Source organism: Arachis hypogaea, chromosome 8 (genome assembly GCF_003086295.3).
Source record: "Arachis hypogaea cultivar Tifrunner chromosome 8, arahy.Tifrunner.gnm2.J5K5, whole genome shotgun sequence".
Lineage (NCBI taxonomy): Eukaryota > Viridiplantae > Streptophyta > Magnoliopsida > Fabales > Fabaceae > Arachis > Arachis hypogaea.
The window spans coordinates 1,531,809-1,555,729 of NC_092043.1; the positions used below are offsets into that span (position 1 = coordinate 1,531,809).

Consider the following 23,921-nt stretch of genomic DNA (forward strand, 5'->3'; position numbering starts at 1 on the left):
TCTGTTTCTATTTCAATAATTCTGCATGATCCAAACATACGTAAAACAAAGAAAAAATAATAAAAATTCAATTGAAACCAAATAAATAACAAAATCAAACCAACATAAATCAAACTAAAGGATACGAAAACATCGGGTTGCCTACCGACAAACGCTTCTTTACTGTCACTAGCTTGACGGTCAACTCCTTTAAGGAGGAGGATCATAGGGGCTCAGCTCTTCACCCCTCACTATGAATCTTCTCCCTGTGTCTCCATAAAGTAGCTCAATATGCTCCAAAGAGAGGATTCTGTTTACTGTATAAGTAAACACTGGATTGCTAGTCAACACCACCTTCATTCTTGGGGAGAAGCCTTCAGTGGGAATCTTTTTGTTTCTCAAGTCCCTGGGTACTTTCTTCTTTCTGGGAACCTCCTCCTTGGTAGATGATGCATTCCCGACACCAAGCTTAGGTTTGATGTCAGGAGAAATTTTATTGATTGTCACCAAAGGAGGTTTGAGTTGCAGATTCTGTTGTGCATCATCAGAGGGTTCTTGAAGGTTTGGATCAATAAGCTCAGTCTGCATGCACCTCTCTTCTTCACCTGCTGAATGTATATATTTGAAGACATGAAAGACTAGTTGCTCATTATGCACTCTAAGCACTAATTCACCTTCTTCCATATCAATTAGAGCTCTTCCAGTGGCTAGGAATGGTCTTCCTAGAATTATAGAGGCATTCTCATCCTCTCCGGTGTCAAGAATCACAAAATCTGCTGGGAGAAAGAACTTACCCACTTTGACCAAGATATTCTCCACTAATCCATATGCAGGCTTTATAGATTTGTTTGCCATCTGTAATGCTATCCTTGTGGGTTGTGCCTCTTGGATTTGCAACTTCTTCATCACAGACAAGAGCATTAAATTTATGCTTGCTCCCAGATCACATAATGCTTTCTCAAAGGTTGTGCTCCCAATGGTGCATGGAATTTGAAAGCTCCCTAGATTCGGCATCTTCTTTGGCAAGTTATTCTGAATGATGGCATTACATTCCTTAGTCAGGACCATTGTCTCATCTCCCTTTAAAAGCTTCTTCTTTGACAACAACTCCTTCATGAATTTGACATAGAGATTCATTTGCTCCAAAATCTCAGCAAAAGGAATATTGATTTGCAACTTTGTGAAGACTTCCAAGAACTTTGAAAATTGCTTGTCCTTGGTCTCCTTTTGAAGTCTCTGAGGATATGGCATTTTAGACTTGTACTCAGGAGCCTTTGGCAATGTAGGATAAGTGTCAAGAGAGTCTGGGAATAAGTTATCTGCACACTTTGCAGGGACGTGCTTTACTTCTTTCTTCTTCTCCTCTAGAGCTTCTTTTTCAACAGGCTCCTCATTATCTTGTACTTCCGTACTTGCCACTTGTCCACTTACCAAGGTGATAGCCTTGCATTCCTCTCTTGGATTTGAAATTGTGTTACCAGGAAGGCTATTAGTGGTCCTTTGATCAATTTTATTAATTTTTGTGGCTAATTGACCCATCTAAATCTCCAAGTTCTTGATTAATGCTTTGGTTTCCTATCTAAAACTTGCCAATATTGCTTCCAAATCATTATTCTGCAGGGGCTGAGAAGTTGCTTACTGAGATGACTGAAACTGGTGGTTATTAAAACTATTCTGTTGAAAACCACCCTGAGAATTATTATTAAAATTTTGTGGCCTCTGAGGTTACTGTCTCCACCCAAAATTTGGGTGATTTCTCCACCCCTGATTATAGGTCTTAGAATAGGGATCATTATTGGGATTTCTAGGAGCACTCCCCATGTAATTGACCTGTTCAGAAGAAGATTGAGCATAATCATAATTTTTATTTTGCATAAAATTACCTGTCATGTCATAAGGGGCCTTTTGTGCATTCTGAGTGTTGACAGCTGAAACTTGCATCCCACTCAATTGTTGAGTAATCAGATTCATCTGCTGACTCAAAATTTTATTCTGAGCAAGAAGAGCATCAAAAACTTCTACTTCCAACACGCCTTTTTTCTGAGGGGTCTCAGAGTTCACACGATTCCTGTTAGATGAGTATAAATATTGGTTGCTAGCAACCAAATCAATAAGCTCAATAGTTTCCTCCGATGTCTTCTTTATGTGCAATGAACCACCTGCATAATTATCTAAGCACATCTTGGACATTTCACCCAAGCCTTCATAAAAGATATCTAGTTGGGTCCATTTAGAGAACATGTCCGGAGGGAATTGCCTAGTCAGCAACTTGTACCTCTCCCAAGCTTCATAGAGGGTCTCGCCATCCTTCTGTCTGAAGGTCTGAACCTCCACCTTAAGCTTAGTCAGCTTCTTTGGTGGGAAAAATTTAGTAAGAAACCCAGTGACAACCTTTTTCCAAGTATCCAAACTCTCCTTGGGTTGAGAATCTAGCCACAGCTTTGCTCTGTCCTTCAAGGCAAATGGGAAGAGCATGAGTTTGTACACCTTAGGATTCACCCCATCAGTTTTCACAGTATCCAAATCTGCAGAAAATTAGAGATAAACTGATTGGAATCTTCCTGAGGGAGTCCATGATATTGAAAGTTTTGTTGCACCAAAGTGACTAGCTGTGGTTTCAGTTCAAAGTTGTTTGCAGCTATAGGAGGCACCACAATTTTTTTCCATAAAGATCTGTAGCAAGAGCAGTGTATGAGCCAAGCACTCTTCTAGGTTGTTCATTCCCAATTGGATTTGACATATTGGCATTAACAGCATTATTATGATCCATGGTGGACTCTGCAGCCTTGTAAAGCCTTGCTTGTTGCAAACGCCGCTTGAAAGTCCTTTCAGGTTCAGGATCAAAGTCTAAAAGAGATTCCTTGTCCCTGTTCCTACTCATAAATAGAAAGAAGACAAGAAAAAAATTGAGATTCTCTACGTCAGAGTGTAGAGAATTCCATGTGAAGTAACCTGAGTAAAGAAATAAAATAAACAACTAACTAATTAAGATAATTAAATTTCGAAAATTATAAATAATATTAAGCTAGAAATTTTGAAATAAATGAAAAAAATTGAACAGGAAAATGAAAATAAAATTATCTAGGTAACACCAAACTTAATTTCAAAAATTAAGGAAAAATAATTATATGATGCAATGTATATATATATATATATATATATATATATATATATATATATATATATATATATTTTAAAAATTAAACACAAAAATAAAATAAAACTAATAACATATAAAAAGATGAAAATTAATGGGAAGAAACAAAACGAAAAAAAAAAGAAAATAAAAATAAAAAGGAATAATAAATCAGGAACGAACGAAAGTTTTGAAAAAAAGAAAAAATAAAAGGAAGTAAAAAAATTTGCACGGGTCAGGGAAGGGGAAATGAAAAACAAGGAAAAATAAAGGAAAAGAAAAAACTGAGAATTAAAAATTAATAATACTAAAATAAAATTAAGGAAAAGAAAAAATTATCTAATTTAAGCAATCAAACAATGAGTAGTTAATCACTATCAATCCCCGGCAATAGCGCCAAAAATTTGTTGCGAAATTTACAACCACAAACTAGCTGGCAAGTGCACTGGGTCGTACCAAGTAATACCTCAGGTGAGTGAGGGTCAATCCCACGAGAATTGATGGATCAAGCAACAATGATTGAGTGATTAGTTTAGTCAGCCAAACAGAAAATAGTGTTTGAGAATTCAAAAGCATTAACAGTAAATTCAGAATATCAGAAAGCAACCAGTAAATTGGTTGTGAAATATATATGGAGAAACAGTTAAGGCTTCAGAGTTATCTATTTTCCGGATTGACTTTTATTATTATTATTATTATTTGTTTTTGAAGAAAAATGGCAAGGACATATTCTGAAGATATTTACCTTGCGGATAGTGCAAGTTCGCACACTATTCTTAAAAGTAATATATATTTTACCCATCTTGTGCCAAAAGAAGAATGTGTTAATACTATTATTGGCTCGGACAATGTGATAGAAGGCTCCGGAAGAGCTATAATTTTATTTCCTGGAGGAACAAAATTCATAATAAATAATGCACTATTGTCTACCAAGTCTCGAAGAAACTTATTGAGCTTTAAAGATATTCGCCAAAATGGATATCATATTGAGACTATGAATGAGGAAAATCATGAGTACATATATATCACAACTCATGATTCAAATAAGAAAGTTATATTAGAAAAATTACCCTCACTTTTATCTGGGTTATATTATACCAAGATTAGTGCAATTGAATCACATGCCATTATAAACCAGAAGTTTACTAGTCCAAATGAATTCATAACTTGGCATGATAGATTGGATCATCCGAGAACAACCATGATGAGAAGAATTATTGAAAACTCTCATGGACATTCACTAAAGAACCAGAAGATTCTTAAAACTAGTGAATTTTGTTGTGCTGCATGTTCTCGGGGAAAGTTAATTTTAAGACCATTACCAGTAAAGGTTGGATTTGAGTCCCCTGAATTCCTAGAAAGGATTCAAGGTGATATATGTGGACCTATTCATCCACCATGTGGATCTTTTAGATATTTTATGATCCTGATAGACGTATCTTCGAGATGGTCATATGTGTGCTTATTGTCCTCTCGCAACCTGGCATTTGCGAGATTACTGGCTCAAATTATTCGATTAAAAGCACAATTTCCAGAAAATCCAATCAAAGCAATTTGTCTTGATAATGCTGGTAAATATACTTCCCAAACTTTTGATGCTTATTGTATGGCTAATGGAATAAGTATTGAACATCCAGTAGCTTATGTTCACACACAAAATAGGTTAGCAGAATCACTTATTAAGCGCCTCCAATTAATTGCTAGACCCTTGCTTATGAGAACAAATCTCCCAACCTCGGTTTGGGGGCATGCTATTTTACATGCCGCAGCACTTATTCGTTTGAGGCCAATGAGTTACCATCAGTTCTCTCCTATGCAATTAGCTTTTGGCCAGCAGCCAAATATTTCCCATTTAAGAATATTTGGGTGTGCGATATATGTTCCCATTGCACCACCCAATCGCATCAAAATGGGACCCCAAAAAAAATTGGGGATATATGTTGGATATGATTCTCCCTCTATAGTGAGGTATCTTGAAATACAAACTGGAGATGTATTTAAAACCCGATTTACGGATTGTCATTTTGATGAATCAAAATTTCCAACATTAGGGGGGAGAGAATAAGCTTCCTGAAAAGGAACTTAATTGGAATGCATCATCGTTGATGCATTTAAATCCTCGATCAGAGCAATGTGAACTAGAAGTTCAAAAGATTATATATTTGCAAAGAATAGCAAATGAATTGCCTGATGCATTTTTCGATACAAAGAGGATAACTAAATCTTATATACCAGCAAAAAATGCCCCAATTCGAATTGATGTCCCAGTAGGACAAGTAGCCACTGATGCAAATTCACGCCAGAAGCGTGGCAGGCCTGCCGGTTCCAAAGACAAAAATTCTCGAAAAAGAAAAGAGGTAAATACGATTCTTGTTGAAAAAGACATAGTAAAGACACCTGCAGTTATCCAAAATTCTGATATAGTTTTAATGCCAGAAGACGTTCATGTACCTAAAAAGTGTGAAATGAAGATATCTTGATAAATTATGTCTTTACAGGAAAGAAATGGGACTGAAATAAGACAATTGTCAATGAAATATTTGCATATAATGTGGCATTGAATATCATGCATGAAAGTAAGGATCTTGAGCCAAGATCAGTCAAAGAATGTCGACAAAGGAATGATTAGCCAAAATGGAAAGAAGCCATGAAGGCTAAGTTAGACTCACTTGCAAAACGTGAAGTCTTTGGACCTGTAGTCCGTACACCAGAAGATGTAAAGCCTGTTGGATACCAGTGGGTATTTGTGATAAAACGAAATGAGAAAAATGAAGTTGTGTGCTACAAAGTCCAACTTGTGGCACAAGGTTTTTCACAAAGGTCTGGTATAGATTATGAAGAAACGTATTCCCCTGTAGTGGATGCGATAACATTGCGTTATTTGGTCAGTTTACCTGCATATCATAAACTGCATATGTATTTAATGGGTGTGGTAACAGCCTATTTGTATGGCTCATTAGATCATGATATCTATATGAAAGTCCCTGAAGGATTAAAGATATCTAAACCATCCAATGAATATTCGCAAGGGTTATACTCAGTCAAATTGCAAAGATCTTTATATGGTATGAAGCAATCTGGACGAATGTGGTATAATCATCTTATTGAGTATCTGGCCAAAAATGGATTCAAGAATGATAATATCTGTCCATGCGTTTTCATAAAGAAATCTGCATCTGGTTTCATTATAATTGTTGTGTACGTTGATGATTTAAATATCATTGGAAATCCTAAAGAGATTCCAACAATTATAAAAACTCAAAAAGAAGAGTCTGAGATGAAAGATCTTGGAAGAACTAAATTTTGTCTCGGTGTAAGACCCAAAACCTTTGAAAAGTCTTATTATGATCAAGTCTCAAATCATATAGTTATTTATAGCCTTAATTTCAGAAATTATTTTATTAAAGATAATTCAGGCAAGTTTTGATTTATTGAATTTGAGATGAGTTATGATTATTATCCAATTTTATAATTATTGGATTATTTTCTATATTTAAATTATAAAGTTGGCAGTTATGAAATAATAGGGATTTTACATGATTTGGACTAGATAAGTAATATTTTAAATATTAATACTGCTATTTTTGAAAATGAAGAAATTAAGTATATTATTTCTAGTTTTGGATTTGAACATTTTATTGAAAATAATTTGTGAAAGTGATGAACAAATAGTATTTTCTATATATCATTAGTGTTGGATTTAATTGAGTTTCAATTACTATATTACCCCTACTTTTATTTGAAATTACAAAAGTAACCCTAACCCTAATTTTCAAAATAATGAAAGCACTAATTCCCAACCCAGCCGCTGCATCCTATTTGTTTCCCTTCCTTATCTCAGTAATGCAACACACACAGCAGCAACAGCTGCAAAACGAAGCCAAGGAAAGAAAGGGTTAGGAGGAAAATGGGAAGAAGGAGAGGGGAGAGGGGAAGAACGGCGCCGGCGTGGAGCTACTATCACCGCTGCCGCATCGTCGCTGGGTCTCGAGGGAGACCGTGCTTGGGGCTGTCATCGTCAAGTCACCACGAGCCGCTAATCGTGCTCCAGTTAAGCCTGCCACAGCCACACCATCTGCGTTGTCGCCAGGGAGAGCGGAACCGAGGAGAGGGTTGGTCCGCGAGTGATGGCTGTCTCGGGCTTGGGGGCCAGCGCGCCTTCGTCACCACCACACCATCACTGCATCATCGCCGAGCCCGCAAGCGTGGGGGAAGCACGGCGCCGCCGATTTTGTCGGACTTCCGCCGTCGAACCCGTCCCTACCGCCACTGCTGACCACACGCACAGAGAGAGGATGCACGAAAAAGGAGCCGCCGTGGGGTTGCCGTTGCCACCACGAGGCTGGGCTTGCCGCTGTGAAGGGTCGCCGCCTTCCTTCACCATCACCGAAGATCCATCACCGGAGCTGTTGGGCTCGCCGTATGCTACTGTTGTGTCACCGAAACTGTTCTGGGGTTTTGCCACTCATTTAGATTCTGCTCTGTTTTGGTTAGTGCTGTTATCATTGTTCTGGCCGCCGAAAAACTTTGCTGCCGTCGCCGGAAAACTCTGCCGGTAAGGGTTTTAATTGAAGTTTCTTCCTTTTTGAATTTTGAGAAGGTTTTAATGTTGCGCGGTTTTTATAATTGACCTACCGGAGCTTCTGGCCACCGCCGGAGCTGTTACCAGGGCCGGTTCAAAATCGTAGCTGCCTCATTATGTTATTTCGGGAAAAAATTATGTTTCGAAAAGCCTCGCGTTAGTGTTCTGTTGTGTTTAGTTAATGAATATGAGTTTTGATAACGTGGGGTCGAGTCTTGATTATTGTATATTGCGATTAGTGTTGATATGGTTATTGCGAAAGTGACTTGGAGCCGAGGTTTTGGTTGCCGGTGATTTCGTGTTGAGGCGAAAAGAACTTATGAGGCGTTTGGATTATGGATTTGCGTTTTGAGGTAGGGGCGCTTTCCAAAAACTATGTTTTATGTATTGGAATTATTACATATGGATACTGATGTGAAACATTGTGTATTTGGTGATTGTATCAGCCTTATGTATTGATTGATTGTCTCGAATGATTATGAATGTTTGTTTGGCTGAATCGTTGTGCAGCTTGTGAAATGGAATGTTTTGAAGTTGATCCTTTAAAGATTTGAATATCTGAGTTTAATCCGTTGAGGATTGATTTGAATTGAGTTCATTATTTTGATGTTGTGAAAAGTCGGATGCACTTTTGAATTCAGCCTGGTTTACTTTAATTGACTTGGTTTTTGATAATTGATTTGTTGCTGAACCGTTTCTTTAAAGCCTTGGAAATGAGTTTCATCGGCTGATAATAAATTGATTTTTTTTAAACCGTTTCCTTGGGAAATGAAAATGAGGTGACTGTTGGATTTAGCTTGCCTTGAACTGATTTTGGATTTTGGGTTGTTGAAAAGGATTGTGGAACGATTTAGTTGGGACCCGAACCGGGTGGCAAAGTCCAAGTTTTAGGGGAGATGCTGCCAAAATTTCTATAAAATTCGGATCTTTATTGAAATGTTGTTTGAAAAAATGATGAGTTAAAGACTTCTACTATTTTATTTGAATTATCAAGAAAAGGATGATTCATGATTTTGAAACGAATTATTAAAGAGGAAATTGTGATTTGGTCTTGCTTCTTAAGAAAAGCATTGTATCTCTTTCAGGAGAAAGTTATTTAGATGAAACCTATGTTTTAAAGCTGTTTTAAATGTGACAAGGGCAATGCCTTTGAATTTGACTTGAGGGTTTCAATTAGAGGAGTTTCAATGACTTTGAAGAACCTGAATGTCTATTAACAAGTTTCATTTTGAAATGTTTTGAGAAAGGTTTTAAGTACTCTTTGAATTTTGAATTCTTGCAAAACTAAAATAATTTTGAACAGTTGAAATGTTCTAGCATTTATCATAGGGTTGAAGTTGGTTTTGCCTAAGTAAAGGAAACGGCTTTGAAAGAACTAAAGGATTACATGACTCGGTTTGGCTTAGATCCTATTTTATTACTCAAATCGGAAAGCCAAGGTTTTAATGATTTTAAATGAATTTGGCAAAATGAGTTATGTTATTCTCCCCTAAAGACTTGGGATTCTGCCGAGAAACTTTGTTATAAAATCCCATTGATGGATGGATGACTTTGAATGTTTCCAAAATGAATCTTTAACTTTCCATGGTTTTGGAAGTTTTGGAAATAGAATGCCGAGAGCGGCTTTGTTTTAGAAAGGGAACTCACTTTGAGTAAAAGTGGCTTATGAGCCTGAGATGATTTGAGAAATGAGATCTTTAAAGCCATGGCTGAAAAGAGTTGAAACTTGATATCAAAGTGAAATGATTTGAGAAAAAGTGATTTATGGCTTAAATGCCGATTTTATGAATTTGATGATGTTGGATGGTGGAAGTGCTGTTTTGTTTTGGGTCGGAATGGCTGTGTATGATTATGAATATCGGCTGGTTCTGGATTGAACTATGAGCCAGAATGGCTGTGTATGATATGAATATTGGCTGGTTCTGGATTGAATCGTGAGCCGGATGGCTGAGATGGATGTTGATCCATGGCTGAGAATGAATGCATGTATATGCTGAATTATTGATAATTGTGATTTGCACTTCCACTATCAGAGGCACGAGTTCCCTGGGAGAAAGCAGTGGCTAGCCACCACGTGCTCCAGGTGGAGACTCGAGACTCTGCTGACCATATGTCGTAAGTGTGGCCGGGCACTGTGAAAGTCTCGGATGAGCTCGCCCCCATAAATATTCACCAGTGAGGGTGATGGATATGGATCATGATTATGATCAAGTTTATGATGAGTATAACTCGAGTTGGGGATGTATGACAGAGGGACAGTCCAATGGTTAGCTACCAGGACTTGTCGGGTTGGCTCTATAACCGACAGATGATATCATCAGTCACTAGGATAGGCATGCATCATATGCATCTATGTGACATTGTTTGGGTGTGCATATTGTACTTGGTTTGCCTTTGTGACTATTTGAGATTAACTGCTACTTGTTCTACTTGCTGTAACTGTTTGTTTGTGCTTGAACTTCATATCTGTGTTTGCAACTGGGACTCTGTTGGTTTGTGGTGATTGGTTGTTGGATTGGATTATTTGGGCCTAGGGCCGTGGTTGAATTGAGATGGACCGATGGTTGATTCCAGTTTTATATTTCTGGTTTGGAAAAGTATGAAAGGCTAAATTGGTTCAGCATAGATAAACCTTTTGAAAGGCTTTTGAATATTGTTTTAAATGAACAGTTTCCTCCTTCAGAAAAGGATTTTTTATTTCTCTTTTATTGTAAACCGTCATTTTTTTTAAAGAGGCATAAGACGGTTATTAATCACTGGTACGGTTTATCTTCACGTATCCTATTACAGTAATTCCCAAAAACCCTCTACTGAGAACCCTTTTGAGGATGATGTTCTCACCCCCTACATTTTTCCCCTTTCAGGATATGGACGCAGATGTCACGAAGAGTTTATTTAATTGTTGTTGAGATGCTTTGTGCTGCTTTAGTTATTATTTATTGAACCCTCGCCTTTATTTTGATATATTCTGTAAGAGGGATAGGAATTGTATTGGATAATGCTTGTAATATTATATGGAGGTACTCTTTATGAGTTTTTGTAAGTTGTATGGTATCTATAGATGTACTTTGTCGAACAAAAGTATCTTTGGGAGCGGTTTTGCGGTTTTAAGTTTTAAACAGGCTCATATTTTAGTATTAAATAGTATAAGTGTCGTTGTAATGTCCGAGCTATCAGAGTAACGCAGCCGGAAGCGTGAGTTTTGGTAGTTAGGGTGTTACACTCGGCCTGCAAATTGAGCATATAAAAAATGGGATCTTTATTCATCAAACAACATACACAGATAAGATCTTGAAAAGATTTTATATGGATAAGTCACATCCTTGAGTATCCCAATGATCGTAAGATCTTTGGATGTGGAAAAGGATCAATTCCATCCTAAGGAAGAGAATGAAGATATCCTTGGTCCTGAAGTACCATATCTTAGTGTTATTGGCGCACTAATGTATCTTGCTAATAATACACGATCTGATATATCATTTGCTGTGAATTTACTAGCAAGATATAGTTCCTCTCCAAGCAAAATACATTGGAGTGGAATCAAACAGATCTTTCGATATCTTCATGGAACGGTTGATATGGGATTGTTTTATCCCTATGGATCCAAGTCATAATTAGTTGGATATACAGATGCTGGATATTTGTCTGATCCACATAAAAGGAATTCTCAAACAGGATACCTATTCACATATGGTGGTACAGCTATATCATGGAAATCCACGAAACAGACGATTGCAGCAACATCCTCTAATCATGCTGAAATACTAGCGATACATGAAGCTAGTCGTGAGTGTTTTTGGCTGAGGAGTGTGATCCAATATATTCTGCCATCATGTGGACTGATTGATCAGAAGATAGCTCCAACTGTCTTGTTTGAAGATAATACAGCATGCATTGCTCAACTTAAAGGTGGATACATCAAAGGTGATAGAACAAAGCATATTTCTCTAAAATTCTTTTTCACTCATGATCTTCAAAATCAAGGGACAATTGATGTCCAACAGATCCGTTCAAGTGACAATCTGGCAGATTTATTCATAAAGTCACTCCCAAAATCCTTCTTTGAAAGATTGGTACATGAGATTGGGATGCGCCGATTTCGAGACATTAAATGATGTCGGCAAGAGGGGGAGACTGTACTCTTTTTTCCTTGGTCAGGTTTTTTCCCATTGGGTTTTTCTTGACAAGGTTTTTAATGAGGCAGCCCCCATCACAAATGATATTGTACTCTTTTTCTTTTACTAAGGTTTTTTTTCTACTGGGTTTTTCTTTAATAAGGTTTTAACGAAGCAATAATTCTAAATGGTCATCCAAGGGGGAGTGTTATGAAAAGTATGGGACGTGGATGCGCATTTCCTATATGAGGATTACATTCTCAAAAGAGAATGAAATTAATGAAAGTTGAAAATATTCCTTCTATATGCCTATAAAAAGAGGTTAAGCCTCCTTTGTTATTACACAACAACAAATACTATTCTCCCTCTCTTTATATACCAGCAATAATAATCTTTCTTCTCTCTCTTTCATATTACTAATTTTTATTCTCTCTCTTTATATATCTTACTATAATATTAGTAAATATACTAATCATATCTATTATATTGTGATAATAATTATGGTGAATATTACTATTAAAGTTACATAATTATACTTTTATATTTATTACCTCTTCCTTATTTATTCATTTATTTTACTAACAGCAATAACTTTTTTTTTAAAAAAGGTTTCATATATTTAACGTATTAAAATTATAAAACTTATTTCGAAATAATTTTCAAAAAGTTATTGAAAAAAAAAACCAAATATCTGTATTTTGTTTTGTTTGTTTGTCTCTGATAAAAATCATGCTAATAACCGTCCGAGGAAAACGGGTGAATGAATCCATGTTTGTCTTATCTTAATTTGATGAAAGCACCTGAATTGGTGAATTGGATATCCCTCAATTGTCCCAAGAAAAAGGGTAAAGAAGGAAGGACCAGAAGATGCCCCGCCGTGTATTCATTTGGTTGGCTAATGAGTGTACTCCAAAGATGAACAGCCTAACCCCCCAACAATAATACATAGGGACCACATGTGGAATCACCATAATCTCGTATAAAATCTCACAATATATCCCAATCTCATTCGTTCATTCTTAACTACGTTCCTCCAATGGCTCGCCACTCACGCTGGACTCTCCTCCTGCTTCTCCTCTCTGCTGCCGTCGCGTCGGCGGTGATTGACGACGACGACAACATTCTGATCCGTCAAGTGGTGGAGGATGGCGATGAGCACTTGCTGAACGCGGAGCACCACTTCTCCGCCTTCAAGACCAAGTTCAGCAAGACGTACGCCACAAAAGAGGAGCACGACTATCGGTTTGGCGTGTTCAAGAGCAACATGCTCCGAGCAAAGTCGCATCAGGAGCTGGACCCCTCCGCCATACACGGCGTCACAAAGTTCTCCGATCTCACTCCGTCAGAGTTCCGCAGCCAGTTCCTTGGCCTTAAACCTCTTAGCCTTCCCTCTGATGCTCACAACGCACCAATCCTCCCTACCGACAATCTCCCTAAAGACTTCAACTGGCGCGACCATGGAGCCGTCACTAACGTCAAGAACCAGGCATGTATAATATATGCGTATACTTAGTTAGATTAAATTGGTTTTGTGTTGAGTATTGCTCTTGATTAAGCTCTTTTATGGGGAAATATGTTGATCAGGGCACGTGTGGGTCGTGTTGGTCCTTTAGCACCACAGGAGCGTTGGAAGGAGCTCATTTTCTGGCAACGGGTGAGCTAGTGAGCCTTAGTGAGCAACAGCTTGTGGATTGCGATCACGAGGTAACTCTTTCAGTCTTTCACTTACATACATCTTGAATTTGTAGCGTTGCTTGTGTCAATTCTTGAAGCACTTCTGCCTGAAGTTGTATATTTTGCTGATAAATTCAGCAATTTGTATAAACATTGGTCAATTAATTTCTTTAATCTTATCAGTGTGATCCAGACCTAAATGATGCATGTGACTCGGGCTGCAATGGGGGGTTGATGACCACTGCATTTGGGTACACAAAGAAGGCTGGTGGACTAGTACGAGAAGAGGACTATCCTTACACTGGAAGAGATCGTGGCCCTTGCAAATTTGACAAGAGCAAAATTGCTGCTTCTGTGTCCAATTTCAGTGTGGTTTCCCTAGATGAAGACCAAATTGCAGCAAACCTGGTGAAGAATGGTCCTCTTTCAGGTAGCTTATTTTTCTTTACACAGAGGCTTGGCTCCCTGTCCCCGACATCCATCTTTATCCCCTGCCCCATCCCCCCTTGGGAATTTTGAAATTATCTGTTGAATTAATTATTAATTTATTGATCTTCTCTCTATCTCTCTCTCTCTCTAACTATAGCTTTGCATGGTACAGTTGGTATCAATGCAGTTTATATGCAGACATATATAGGAGGAGTCTCATGCCCATTAATCTGTGGCAAGCACTTGGATCATGGGGTTCTTCTAGTGGGCTATGGTGCTGGTGGTTATGCTCCCATTCGCTTTAAGGAAAAGCCTTATTGGATTATAAAGAACTCATGGGGTGAAAACTGGGGAGAGAATGGATATTACAAGATCTGCAGAGGTCACAATATGTGTGGGGTGGATTCCATGGTCTCAACTGTTACTGCTATTCGCACATCTAGCCATTAAGTATAAGGTTGCTTTCATGGTTGTGTGGTATATTATGTAAATACTTGGTTTAGTGTTGTAGACACAAAGGACACTGGCAAACTGCCACGCCGGTGTTCATCTATTGTGAATCCCGTGATTATTGCTTCTGGTTGTTATTCTCAATATCAGTGTAAGGTGTGAAACAGTAGGCATGGAAAGTTTTCAGCATTCAATAATATTTCCTTGTTCCATACAGTCCAGTTTATATATACTTGACTCAACCCCGGGCCATCAATAGAAATTAAAATTAACGGATATCAATTGAATGCAATTAGCTGTACATGAGGAGCTCAACTCACTAAAGGTCATGATGCTAGTACTCCAAGAAGAAATTTTCACGTGAGAGGATCGATTCCCGATTTCCTGTACTAAATAATGCACTAAAGCAATAAAATCAAATGTGACAATTACTCTAACTAAAGTTTCAATAAATAAGTCAAAACGAATATGTGAATAACAATAACCAACTTCAAGTTCTAGAAGGATTGTACAATTACTTTATACACGACTTAACTATTCTTTTAAGTGGCAAGTGCTTTCCGTACTAGAGAACCATACCTTAAACTTGTAGATGCTGATTACATCAGATAATTACCATCAACTTCCTCTCAAAATTGTATAGTGCAGATTTGACAACAGATGCAATGGCTAATAAACAGGAAAGAAGGATAATACACTGTTTCAGTGCTCTTCTTTAACATGGTATTCGACATGAATACATAAACTACAGGAGAGGCTAAGGGAAAACTGACATTCTAATATACATGTTATCTGGTATCTGTATATGGCAACTACAGTTCATCCTCATCACTAAGTAACGCAAATGAAAATGGGGCAAACTTGTAACCATCTCCCACATAAAATTTATTCTGAAACTCTACCCAGTGAAGTCTCAAAGCATGCAAGAAAGCGCTTAGAGTTTCCATAAGCAGTAATACACCAACAGTTGCACATATGAAAACAATAACGCCAACAATAAGAATAACGGTATTATTAAACCTGCATCAGATACATAAATGTCAAACAAACTTTCTTATCAGCCCAACACTTGCTAAAACAAATAAAAGAACTTACTCCCAGGCCATAAGTAGAACTTTGTCATAGAAGACACTCGACAACTCTGAATGAGCCAGACTGAACAAATTAAAACAAACAGCAATTGAAGATTAAAATAAGCGGGGATGATACTAAAGCAATCCATGAATTAGAATGAAAGAAAGAATAGCTTAAACTTGCTGAGACAGGACATCTCTGTGATATCCAAAATAAAAAAAATAAAAAAATAGAAGACTCTCCGTCCGCAGCATATAGCCAAGGAGGAAGAGATTTTTTAACATTAACAATGAGGTCTACGTGATTATAATAATATTATATTATTAATAATTATAATAAAATAAAAAATATGAGACCCATATAAAAATTTTAATTAATTATTTTGCTCTTTCTTTGTGAAAAGACCCCTCCCTCCCCTGTAAAATAGCCAATCATTCATCTTTTTTTTGTACCCACAACAGGCACATTCTATACACACGAATGTTTTATTTTTTCTCTTTTAATATTATTCTTTTATTTAAAAAAAAAACTCTTTTAAAAGAATTTTTGCTAAAGAAAAAAATATTCCCACTGAGGGGCGAAGCTACATACATAGAAAGGGGACAATCCCCCCTAATTTTAATTTTTTACATGTAAATTATATGTAAATTTTAGTTTAACCCCCCTTAAAATTTTATTTTAGTCTTTTTTAGTGTGTAAATATTTTTAACCTCCCTCTAATATTTCTTCTAGCTCCGCCTCTGTTCTCACTTTTATTAAAGTTCAGATACTGCTAAAATTAGACTGATGTAAGTATAGGTGATACACCGAAATAGCTACACATCCCTTAAAACTAATCTCTAAATAAACACTCTATCTGTAGTATTTTTTTTTTTAGTACAAATATTTTCCTAAATTGTCAATTTTTTATATGTTACTATATCGTAATTACTAATCACAAATACCATACTTACTGTTCATAAATATCGTATTTACTATTTTTATATACAATATTTACTATATAAAGATACTGCATTTACTATTTCCAGATACTATATTCACTATTCATAGATATTGTATTTACTATTTACAAATATCTATTTACTATTCACAGTTACTGTATTTTACTATCCACAAATATCTATTTACAAATTCTGTTTGTTATTATTTATAATACTTTATATTACTGTCCACAAGGTATGCTACTATTTTAAATATATTTTTGCATATTTTGAAATACTAAGTAAGTTTTATTATGAAGTTAATATATATTTATTTATTGTCAGATTTGGTATTTTGTAAGAATTAAATAATCTATATATTTTGTATGATTTGAAAAGTTCTAATTAGAAAATTGTAGCTAATAACGGTGACGTTAGTTGTGAATGCATCAGATTTTAACTAGTACTAGTGATATTAGCCTAACGTATAAACCATGTATTATATACATATTGAACTTATGATTTATTTTGATATAATTTGTATTTTTTTATATGGATGACAGATATATTATTATTGAGTAAGTTACAAAATTCACTCCGTTATCTTTTTATATTTTTCAGATACAAATAGAAATCAGAGTCAAAAACCTTCTGTCCCTCAATAGAAATCGGTTTTTTGGCAAGTCCTTATTTTTTAAGAACGGTGTAATTTATAATGCACCTATGAATGTCTTAGTTAATGCTTCATATGGCAAAATTTTTCATGTTTAATAGTATTATATATATTGTATAAACTCGTATTTGTGTTGTAATTTATGTATTTTGAAAAGAATTAATATTTAAGAACTACACGATTAATAGACTTGTTAAGAAATCTTTCTTTAACGCTGGTCACTATCTAAATCGGACGGTAACAATCTATCTGTGTCAAGGTTTCTTCTTGAAAGCCAATGATGAACTTTTCAACACTGAGCAACGGCATGATGGGAGAAAAAAAAAATTAGATGGAAAAGAACTTTTGGTTGGCTTTACTGACTAGTGATTTTTTAGATGTTTATTCATAGATTTATAATGAATGGTTATTTGTGAGTTTTGTTCTGTCTTTTTTTTTTTTTATTGCTACAGTGACTAATATTTAGAATCTATTTTGTTAACATAAGATTAAAAATTAATATTTAATTTAAAAATATAAAAAAAGAAATTTTTAAGTATTTGATATTTACTCTAGAAAGTAAATTAAATGAATTCGACACTAGAGTAAAGGCATCATAGAATTGTCTTTTTTTTAGATAGAACCCGAAGAAGAAATCCAAGCATGATAAAGAAGCTTTCAAATGTTTTCAGCTACCTACCTGAGGGCCCATAGACGTAGATATGAAGCTGTATTAGACACAGCACCAAGCACAAATTCTATTGTATGTATAAGTTGGTGCACGAAAACTTCACTGAACTCAAACCCCTCATGGCCGTGAGGGCTATGTGGCCCTGATTCAATAGGATCATCCGTACTGTGGACCAGAGAGTAAGATTGACCTTGATGCCTCTGTGAAGCATGATAATCAAGCTTGAGTATAGTAATAGGAATTAAGAATGAAAAGAAAAATAAAGAAACAAAAAATATTGATTCAAAGTATACTTCTTCGTGTTGTTTCTTCAGAAGAAAGGGCTTTGGTAATAACATCCATGGTACAGCTACAAGTGCTGACAACAATAATCCAAGCTAGCAGTAAAGAAACAGTGTGGACGGTTAATAGATGGCATCTAATCAGTATCACTAAACAAAATAAAATGTACCGAAATCAAATTTAAAAATTTCTTACTTGAAGAAACTTCTGGCCAACAAAGAGCTGGTTTTCACCCAAATCATCAGTTGGACTTAAGAACATGTATATCATCACATGATATAAGTCAGCCTGTGATCCAGTAAACCATTTAACAATTATGATGAGCGAAAGGTAGCCGAATAGGCTATTTAAGAATATCATCTGGGGAACAAATTGGTGCCTGAAACAACATCAGTAAGTCAAACATTGAGCACTGCATGCATAAAAAACAGACCACATGTTGACTAGTATTTCTCTATTACCAAACATCTATGCTGCTTCCAAAGTATTTTGCATTAAAATAACTCAATATGATTCCAAGATTCATCTGGCATACTCCTAGTAAAATAGACATCTTCATCTTCAAAGAGTTAAGAAATGGAAGTTCACTCCGACTGCCATGCCATACAGGATCCAGACCAAATGGGTAGGTGTTTCGCACTTTTATTAAACCTGTTGTAGAAGCATCCCTGAAAAGTAATAATAATAATACTAAAATACATATACTGTGACCAATTAGCATAGAAGAAAAAAAATAAGTTCAATAAATTGTACTGACAACCACCTGCATGATGGATCACGGCATGCATAGGCAGATGGTGCAAATATAGCAAACGGAACAGAGAAGAATTCATTGTATATGAAGCCAGTGTAGATTGAGAAGATTGCCATCATCGCAATAACATAGCGTCCGCCAAATGCCATTTGCATGATGTCTCCAAGTTTCTGCCATTGACATCAACGAGAAAAAATTAATGCAAGCATGGAAAATGAGGACGAAGAAGCAATCATCATGAATACAAAAATCGATGAGTTGAGTACCTGACTCGAATACTTTTTCTCTCTAATTATGAGGTACAAAGAAGCCAGCAATATGCATATGCCATGGCCCCAGTCACCAAACATGACAGCGAAAAGGAACGGAAAGGTGATGATTGTGTATACACCGGGATTTGCCTCCTGGTACTTGGCAACTCTGTCAGGTATTAGCAACTGGTGATTTTAGTTCCATGACTATCAATACATCAGGAGGCAAATAAGCAAATAAAGAAAGTACTCGCAATAGACCAGAAAATTTATCGATACAAAGTCATTATTAGAATTGCTGGTTTGATCAATATAAAGCTCATTGGAAAGGATATGCTAAGCCCTGTGTAACTCACCCATAAGCATCTACAATTTCTTGAAAAGAAGAAGTAAATTTGTTTGTGTAAAAATAGGTCGGCGGTGATTCCTTTGTCTGGAGAACCTGAAATATGGCTCCAACCTGGGAGTTACAATCCCTAGTTGCCCGCTGCAATACTTTCTGAATCTGTCAAGTATTGAATTAAAAATTAATTAGAGCAAATGTAAAGTTGCAATCCATATAAGCTTATGCACTTCATATCAGAATTAAATTCCTAGTTCAAGAGCAAACCTGACTTGTCGCAAAAACAGGACACCAACCTTCTGCAAGGAGACATTTTCTCGTCACATTAAAGCTAAGCATATTTAGGGTGTGATAAACGGCTTTTTCCCTCCTCAACTATCAATTAAACATAATAAAGGAAATATCAGCGTCGGAATGAAAATTAATTAAACGCAGAAGCTTGGTACTTCGCAGCAAAACTGAAAGCAGAAAAAAGTGCTAGTTTATGTGTCTCTTTCAGCAGAGATAATATCATCGGAAATACTAAAACAAAGCTGTTATCAAACCAGAAGGCTCCACTGCTCATACTGATGTCCGATAGACTGGAGTAAAGTGTTCCAATGAAGCAATCCTACATCGATGGTAGTCTTCAACTCTGAAAGTTTCCCTGACACCTGACAAGTTTGTAATGTACAATAATTATTATAAGTGGCTTATCCACTGTCAGGCTATGAAGAGCATGAACGAATACGCAACTTGGCAATAAGTAATGTACCTCTCTTATCATCTGAAATTGTTTCCCCAGGTCATCTGAGAAAGGATAGCGATTTGCTCCAAAAGCATCACATATTTTCAGAATTTTACTTTTAACTCTCTCCCCAGAATAAAATACAACAAATACATTTTTATCAACCTGTAAGATTACAGTCAAGATTTTATTATCTAACGCTGATTAAGAAAGTAGAAAGAACCAATGACAATATAAGAATGAATTGCCCAAATCAGAAGAAGGAAAAGATAATATCAGATAGAAATATCCCAAAATCTTGAGCATTATAGTGGTAAAGGATAAAAGGAAGACGTGTAATAATGCTCTTGCGTGCAAACTATATATTTGAACTTCTACAGGAGACTATAGATTTAAACTTAATATTTTAGAATAACCTTCTCTCCTGATATTGGATCGAGCACAGGTTTATCAATCACGGCTTGCTTCATAAATACATTCCCCCTTGTAGCACGAAACAAGATTCTTTCAAAAGGAATTGATTTTTCTCTCGGAACAAGACCACTGATAAAACCCAGCTTAACCTGCTTAGCCGAAAACGCTGTTGTCTCCTACAGAACATAATTTTCAAAGTGTCACCAGCAAGAGAATTAGAACAGAACAGGAAAGTAATAATCTGAATATGTAAAGGTATATGGGATACTTGTTCTAGTAATAATGGGCTGTCAATCGACCCTTTAACAGTTGTTTGGACATCATGCTCCCTCTGCTGAGCTACAGCACTGTTTTGTGCTGAAGAGAAAAATTCACCAACCTGAAATGATAAACAAAAACACAGTCCTGCTTTTGCCATCAGTAGCCTTATTCAACCTAGGATAAGAAACAGCCTAAGCATAATGTTTCCATCTATACTTACAATCTGCATATAATTCAAAAATAGAAGAACCTATCGAATTTGGTGATGGCAATTTGTAGCTATTATTGTTGTACTTAGCAAACCTTACCTTCTCCAAAACAAGCTTATATTCTACCAGCTCGTTGTAGGTGTGTTGCAACTTCTCATTATTTGCCTTGTTCTCAAGCAGATCAGCTTCAAGTTCTTTAAGTTTAACCTAGCCATGAAGAGAAGTTTCATTACATGGAATAGAGTTCTGAAACAGAAAATTAAAGTGAGTGGGAAAAGTTTCAGAGCACATAACAACCTCCAAATGATCCAGATCAATAACACTATTTCTGGTATTCTGCATCGAGGGAGATACACCCGCCTTTGTCATTTGTTCCTTAAATAACCGTAGCGTGCGAGCCATTTCCCCGCACCTTTTAATCTACATATTAAAATGGAAAAGTTTTCAAGTGTACGTAGGAATCAATTCTATAAAATAGAACAGTCTCATTTTAAGTTGTAAGAATTAAGATCAATCAATATTTATAAGCTTGAAAGAGTTCTCTCCAGGGTGTAGTTAAGGTATCAGCTTAATCACTCGAATTTTCTTAGGAGTCTCAAAAAGCACCAAAATTAGAGATCTAAACTGTTTTCAAATTTCAACAAAATCTAAATTGCAAATCCAATTGCTCAAGTGAAAAATTAAATAGATCAAATGACAGAATGTTCTAGATGATCCGCATACTATTTGTGCCTGTATGTATATCCGTAACAATAACACTATAAAATTGACAAAATCTGAATAAGCCATGCACACAAGGCATAGATGCATGAATCTGTTTTCTGTAAAATGCAGAAATTAAATTTAAAGCAACTACGTACTCAAAAAGAAATAATGTGATAGGCACCTGAGTAGCATATGTCCGTTGGAACGGGCTTTTATCTGCATTGAGCTGGAAAATTATACAAACACGATCCATCAACAATGGAAGTGGTAACATTAGAAAAATGCGAGTCTGAGCATTAATTGTGAATCACAAAAAGAAAGAGCAACAAGAATCGAAAAAGACGCACGTACATCTTTGAATTGAACGAGGCCGAGATCACCGAGGTAAGAGATGGATCGATGAGCTGCTTCGATGGGAATGATCAACTGAACTAGCTGCATAGGCTCCGATCGTAGCAGATCCATCGTGGGAAGGCATCCTTCATTCATCATCGTGATTTGTGATTTCGAAATGCAAAAGCACGGATTTAACGCCTTGGATGTGAATTTATACTGTCTCGAATAAGACTTGGTTTACGAATTTTGCCGCTATTTCCATCCCGCGGTTTACTGTGCTTGCATTTCGTACTCATATTAGAATATGCCCATGCAATAATTAAAATTAACTAATTAAATACATAAATATCTGAGTTATTTATTATATATGAAGATTGAAGTGTACTGCTTAATTATGTGTCTATTGCATTATTTGAGTTTCGCATTATTGATGAAGTTGTTATTATTCTAAACACACACGCATTGAAGTTGTTATTATTCTTCTTTGCCTTGTTATTTATTTATATGTATTTATTATTATTATTATTATTGTTGTTGTTGTTTAACTACACAAATAAAGTTAATTAATACATTTATATATATGGTAGTTGGGTATTATTTTTAATATGAGGAGTGTTAGGGGTAAGTAATTTTTGTGTTTTGTAATTATCAATTGGTCATTAATAATGTTTTTAATGGTGTGAGATTAAATTCAATGGTGTGGAATTATTCAATTTTCTTTTGATGGTTAAATGCTGGTCAAGTTTATAAAAAATTGCTGGCCAACTTTCCCTTCCAATATTTCAAAATTATTTCAATTTAAGAATAAGATGTCTAAAATGTTGCATCACAAAATTAATTAATTGATTAAAATAAAATAAAAATATTAGACAATCAATTTTTTTTAAAATTAAATCCAACTAAGTTAAATTTATGTAAGCACATTTTTTGTTTGTATACGTTCTTAACTTTTTTTTTTCGCTTATTCTTTTTTTGTGAGAGAAAAAAGTGTATCACAGAATGATGTGAGAAGAGAAGTGTTTTACATTGTTATGGGTTATATAAATGAGTGCCTTCAATTTCTTTGTATTATTGTTTTATTTTTTAAACAAACAATCACAAATTGGACGGTCCAATTTGTGTTTTTGAAAATTAAAATTTTTTTAATGTTAAAATCGGATCGTCTAATTTTTATTTTTAAAAATAAAAAAATTTAAAAATACAAATCAGATCCTCTAATTTATATATTTTTTTTTTAACAAATCGGACCGTCTGATTTGAATAATATCAATTTAAAAAAAAACACCATATCAAAGAAAAATACCTAATCTTCCAATAACGCCGTATTACACATATATTTAATCAATATAAAAAAAATTAGCTTCTTCTTCTTCCTCCTCCTACTTCTTTTTATTTTTATAGTTTTTCTTATTTCATACTCTTATAATTCTTATTGTTTCACCCTTAAAAAAAATCAAACAAATAAATAAGAAATAATAGATGAAGGTATTCTATTTTTTATTTCATTTTTTAGTTTTTTTCTAATAATAAATACAAAAATTTTTTAAAAAAAACACATAACTTCATTAAAAAAAACTCAAAATTTGTGCATGAAGAAAAAAGAAGCGAACAAAATTTGCATCATTTTATTTTATATGTCATAATTAAGAAATCTGGTACTATTTTTTTATTTTTTGTTTTTTTAGATAACTCATATTCCTCCTCCTTCTTCTTTTTATAATTCTTTTTGTAAACCCATATAATTTTAATTGTTTTATCCTCCAAGAAGAATAAAACAAAAAAAAATAAAAAAATTATGCAACTTTTTGTTTTATTTTTTGGTTTATTATCCTTTTTGAAAATAAACACAAAAAAATACATAACTTTATAAATAAAAACATAAAAATTTTGTATAAAGAAAGAAGGAAGAAGAATGATAAGAAGCAAGGGAAAAATTG

General features: G+C 35.3%; 2 protein-coding genes across 2 annotated transcripts in view; one reads left to right on the forward strand and one right to left on the reverse strand.

Moving 5' to 3' along the window:
• The window catches only part of LOC112705601 (cysteine proteinase 15A), a 32,295-nt gene extending 17,714 nt beyond the window's left edge, over window positions 1-14,581 (forward strand). Inside the window, exons 3-6 of the mRNA XM_025756472.3 lie at window positions 12,610-13,298; window positions 13,397-13,516; window positions 13,670-13,916; window positions 14,088-14,581. Coding sequence (XP_025612257.1) covers window positions 12,849-13,298; window positions 13,397-13,516; window positions 13,670-13,916; window positions 14,088-14,365 — 1,095 coding nt within the window. The 5' untranslated portion in view covers window positions 12,610-12,848 and the 3' untranslated portion in view covers window positions 14,366-14,581. The remainder of the gene's footprint in view (window positions 1-12,609; window positions 13,299-13,396; window positions 13,517-13,669; window positions 13,917-14,087) is intronic.
• Window positions 14,582-14,808: 227 nt separating this feature from the next.
• Window positions 14,809-22,163, reverse strand: LOC112705600 (V-type proton ATPase subunit a3). Its single transcript, XM_025756471.3, has 18 exons — window positions 22,000-22,163; window positions 21,830-21,874; window positions 21,241-21,363; window positions 21,043-21,150; window positions 20,742-20,852; window positions 20,476-20,649; window positions 20,087-20,224; window positions 19,878-19,985; window positions 19,600-19,707; window positions 19,346-19,494; window positions 19,005-19,158; window positions 18,748-18,908; window positions 18,446-18,652; window positions 18,180-18,363; window positions 17,996-18,079; window positions 17,712-17,902; window positions 15,461-15,520; window positions 14,809-15,385 (listed from the first exon to the last, which is right to left on the reverse strand). Exons 1-18 carry the CDS (start codon window positions 22,138-22,140, stop codon window positions 15,178-15,180), a joined length of 2,454 nt encoding a protein of 817 aa, XP_025612256.1. The 5' UTR covers window positions 22,141-22,163; the 3' UTR covers window positions 14,809-15,177.
• Between the last annotated feature and the right edge of the window lie 1,758 nt (window positions 22,164-23,921).

Excerpts from the sequence above, each read along its gene's own strand:
- LOC112705600 (XM_025756471.3), bottom strand. The coding sequence starts at position 22,140 with ATGATGAATGAAGGATGCCTTCCCACGATGGATCTGCTACGATCGGAG. Across the intron at positions 18,364-18,445 it reads GGAAGCAGCATAGATGTTTG|GCACCAATTTGTTCCCCAGA; the intron begins GTAATAGAGAAA and ends ATGTTGTTTCAG. Across the intron at positions 18,080-18,179 it reads TTGGCCAGAAGTTTCTTCAA|CTTGGATTATTGTTGTCAGC; the intron begins GTAAGAAATTTT and ends CTTTACTGCTAG.